This window comes from Citrus sinensis, chromosome 8 (genome assembly GCF_022201045.2).
Source record: "Citrus sinensis cultivar Valencia sweet orange chromosome 8, DVS_A1.0, whole genome shotgun sequence".
NCBI lineage: Eukaryota > Viridiplantae > Streptophyta > Magnoliopsida > Sapindales > Rutaceae > Citrus > Citrus sinensis.
In genome coordinates, this window is record NC_068563.1 from 2,345,002 (window position 1) to 2,348,273 (window position 3,272).

General features: G+C 34.0%; 1 protein-coding gene across 1 annotated transcript; it reads left to right on the forward strand.

Annotated features, from left to right (window-relative positions):
* Positions 1-894: 894 nt before the first annotated feature.
* LOC127899110 (protein FAR1-RELATED SEQUENCE 5-like) lies at positions 895-1,923 on the forward strand. Its single transcript, XM_052432079.1, has one exon. The coding sequence runs from the start codon at positions 895-897 to the stop codon at positions 1,921-1,923; it is 1,029 nt and encodes a 342-aa protein (XP_052288039.1).
* Positions 1,924-3,272: the final 1,349 nt, after the last annotated feature.

The following is a 3,272-nucleotide window of genomic DNA, read 5'->3' on the forward strand; positions in this document are numbered from 1 at the left end:
GAACAAACAAACACATTACACGCGCATCCCACGCACGCATCACTCTCACTCTCATTCACACCAAACCCACTCCTCATTCAAGCTAGAAATCTGAACAACTAATTCTCCCAAGGCATTTTCTGTTTTACTTGTGGACTGTTCCTCACGGTGTGAAATCCGTCGGCTCTCTCACGGTATATCATCCTCTTAGCTGTGTGAGGAATTGAGTTGCATCTTGGTGACTGATTTCACTCATCGTCGATTGCGGCAATTAATTTCTGCAGGTATGCATTGGATGCGTATATGCTACAGATTAGGAGTTATAGAATCTTTGTTCAAGACGACTAGTTAAATCCTAGATGCACTAATTGCGATCCAGGATATACTTTTTTTTTTTAATTTCATTGAAAATGAAAAAAAAAAAGAACGCAGCCCCCAGGCCACGGCAGCATCCCATTTCACTTTAGTTTCAATTTGCAACCCATTATTTTAATTTAAATCAAGACAGTGATCGGCATTTTATCAGTAACGATTTGGCATGCATTTTTATCCCAATTAAAAAATTAGTACAATAACACATCATTCGATTTAATAGATTGGAATTGACAAATCATTTACACATTGCCTAAGTAATAGAATGTTGTTTAATTGTCTAGTATATGCTGCAGATTCATTTGGTAATTAACACTGCCATAAATTATTCCATACTTATTTGTTTAATTGTCTATTACAAAGTTAATAGTAAGCATGAAATAAATAAATATATGCTGCAAATTCAGCTGGTATATATTAAATTTGTGTTCACAATTTGCATAATTAATTAGTTTAGTTTTGTAAGGTTGTGTTGAATTATTTGTATTTTGTTACTTTCATTTTGTCAATGTGAATTATTTCAATTTTGTAGAAATAAATAATATGGAAAAGGACATCGAAGTTGAAGAGTTGGAGAAAATTGAGGAGGACGATGAGCCAATAATTGGAATGTCATTTGATAGTGATGTCGATTTGTTTATTTACTTCAAAGAGTACGGTAAAAGAAAAGGGTTTCCGGTTTTGAGGAGAACTAGTAGAAAGGATAGTGATGGGATTCTTAGAAATGTGACTTTTGCTTGTGGGAGAAGTGGTGAAACAAGAAGCAAATCTGTGAATATTTTAAAGCCCCAACCTAATGCAAAAACATGCTGCAATGCTAGATTGGGAGCTGGTTTAGGGGATGATGGAAAGTGGACAATTCGAAGCTTAAATCTTGAACACAACCATGTGCTGTTAACTCCAACCAAATCCAAGTATTTTCGGTGCAATCGTAGCGTCAATTCATATGCAAAAAAGAAGCTTGATGTAAATGATCGAGCAGGAATCAGATTGTGTAAAAATTATCAATCACTTGTTATTGAGGCTGGCGGTCATGAAAATGTGACATTCATAGAAAGAGATTGTAGAAATCATGTTCAGAAAGAAAGAAGATTACGGCTTGGAGATGGAGATATTGCTGCTCTTCAAAACTATTTTATGAAAGTGCAAGCAGAAGATAATAGGTTTTACTTTAGTATGCAAGTGGATGATGAGGGACGATTAAAAAATATTTTTTGGGCCGAGCCAAGGAATAGGGAAGCGTACAAGGAGTTTGAAGACGTTGTTACATTTGACACCACGTATCTTACAAATAAGTATGATATGCCATTCGCTCCATTTGTAGGAGTTAATCATCATGGGCATTCTATTTTGTTTGGGTGTGGACTGATTTCACACGAAGAAATTGAGACATTCACGTGGTTATTTCGAACATGGCTATCCTGCATGTTTAATTCAGCTCCCAATGGAATTCATTACAGATCAAGACAGGACAATGAAAGTTGCAATTCAGAATGTCTTCCCCAATACTCGACATCGGTGGTGTTTATGGCATATAATGAAGAAAATTCCAGAGAAGCTAGGGGATTATAAAGAATATTGTAACATAAGTAATGTCTTACATTGTGCTGTTTATGATTCCCAGAGTGCTGCGAAATTTGAGGAAACTTGGCACCACATGTTAACATATATGTTTCCATAATATTGATTTTGATGATAACAAACAAGATTAAGAATGATTAATCTTTTAAGCCTAAATTATTTAATATTCTTTTTAAATAAAATCATTATTTTTACATTATAAAGGTTTTATATTTAATGGAAAAATGATTTCATGAAATTGATTGTTTTTATTCTTTTTAAATAAATCATTATTTTCACATTATAAATGTTTCATATTTAATGGAAAAATGATTTTATGAAATTGGTTGTTTTTCAAAGTTTATGGTTTAATTGAAAGAATTTTGAAAACTTTGAAATAAACAAGTATTGCTTGAAATTTTGGTAAAGAACTTATTTGAAAAGTGTCATAGCATCTTTGACAATATCATAATTTCAAAAAGTTTTGGGATAAACAAAGCATTATTTAGAAATTCTGAAATTGGACTTATTTGTAAAGTTTCATAACTTTTTGGGCTATAGTATAGTTTTATAAAGTTTTGGGGTCAAACTGTAAATTTTGGGAAATATTTTACTGTAGCAGTTACTGTAGCAAGCGGCTTACCGGATACTGATAAACGGCAAGCCGGATACGGGGCAGTAAGCACCAGAACGAAAGCGGCTTACCGGATATGGTTAAACGGCAAGCCGGTTACGACCAAAAATGTGCATAACGGCTAGTAACGGCTAGTTTTTGAGTTCAAACTATATAAACTCAAAATCAATTCATTTTTGGTAACTTAAGCAAGCATAAACAAGTGCACACAACTTATATTGAGCTTCAAATTCGAAAATCTTCATAGATTAAATCTTCATTGAGCTATCATTTGTAAATCCACTCTTAAAGAGAGTTTTTGTTGTAATTTTCATTTCTCATCAAATTGTGAGAGTACAAGTGTGAGAAACACTTGGAGTGAAGAGATTGGAGAGATAATCTCTTGTTGTAAAGGTTCATTGACACCTTGAAGTCAATTGTAAACGTTTGAAGTCTTGGAAAGGCTTGGATAGTGAAATCCTCAAGCCCGGTGTGCTTGGAGGCGTGGACGTAGGCGGGGATTGCCGAACCACGTAAAAATCCTTGAGTTTGCTTTCTCTTCCCTTGCTATTTAATTATTGTGCTTTGATTGAATTTATTGCTTTCAATTTTTATTAAGACATTAGATTGCTTGTTGTGTGGATTTGCTAGTATAATTTTTAAAATTCCAATTCACCCCCCCTCTTGGGTTGCACACTCATATTTCACCACATGATTATAGAATATGATTTGGGGGATAACGAATGGT

Bases quoted from the DNA above. Each gene is read 5' to 3' on its own strand.
- LOC127899110 (XM_052432079.1), top strand. From the start codon at position 895: ATGGAAAAGGACATCGAAGTTGAAGAGTTGGAGAAAATTGAGGAGGAC.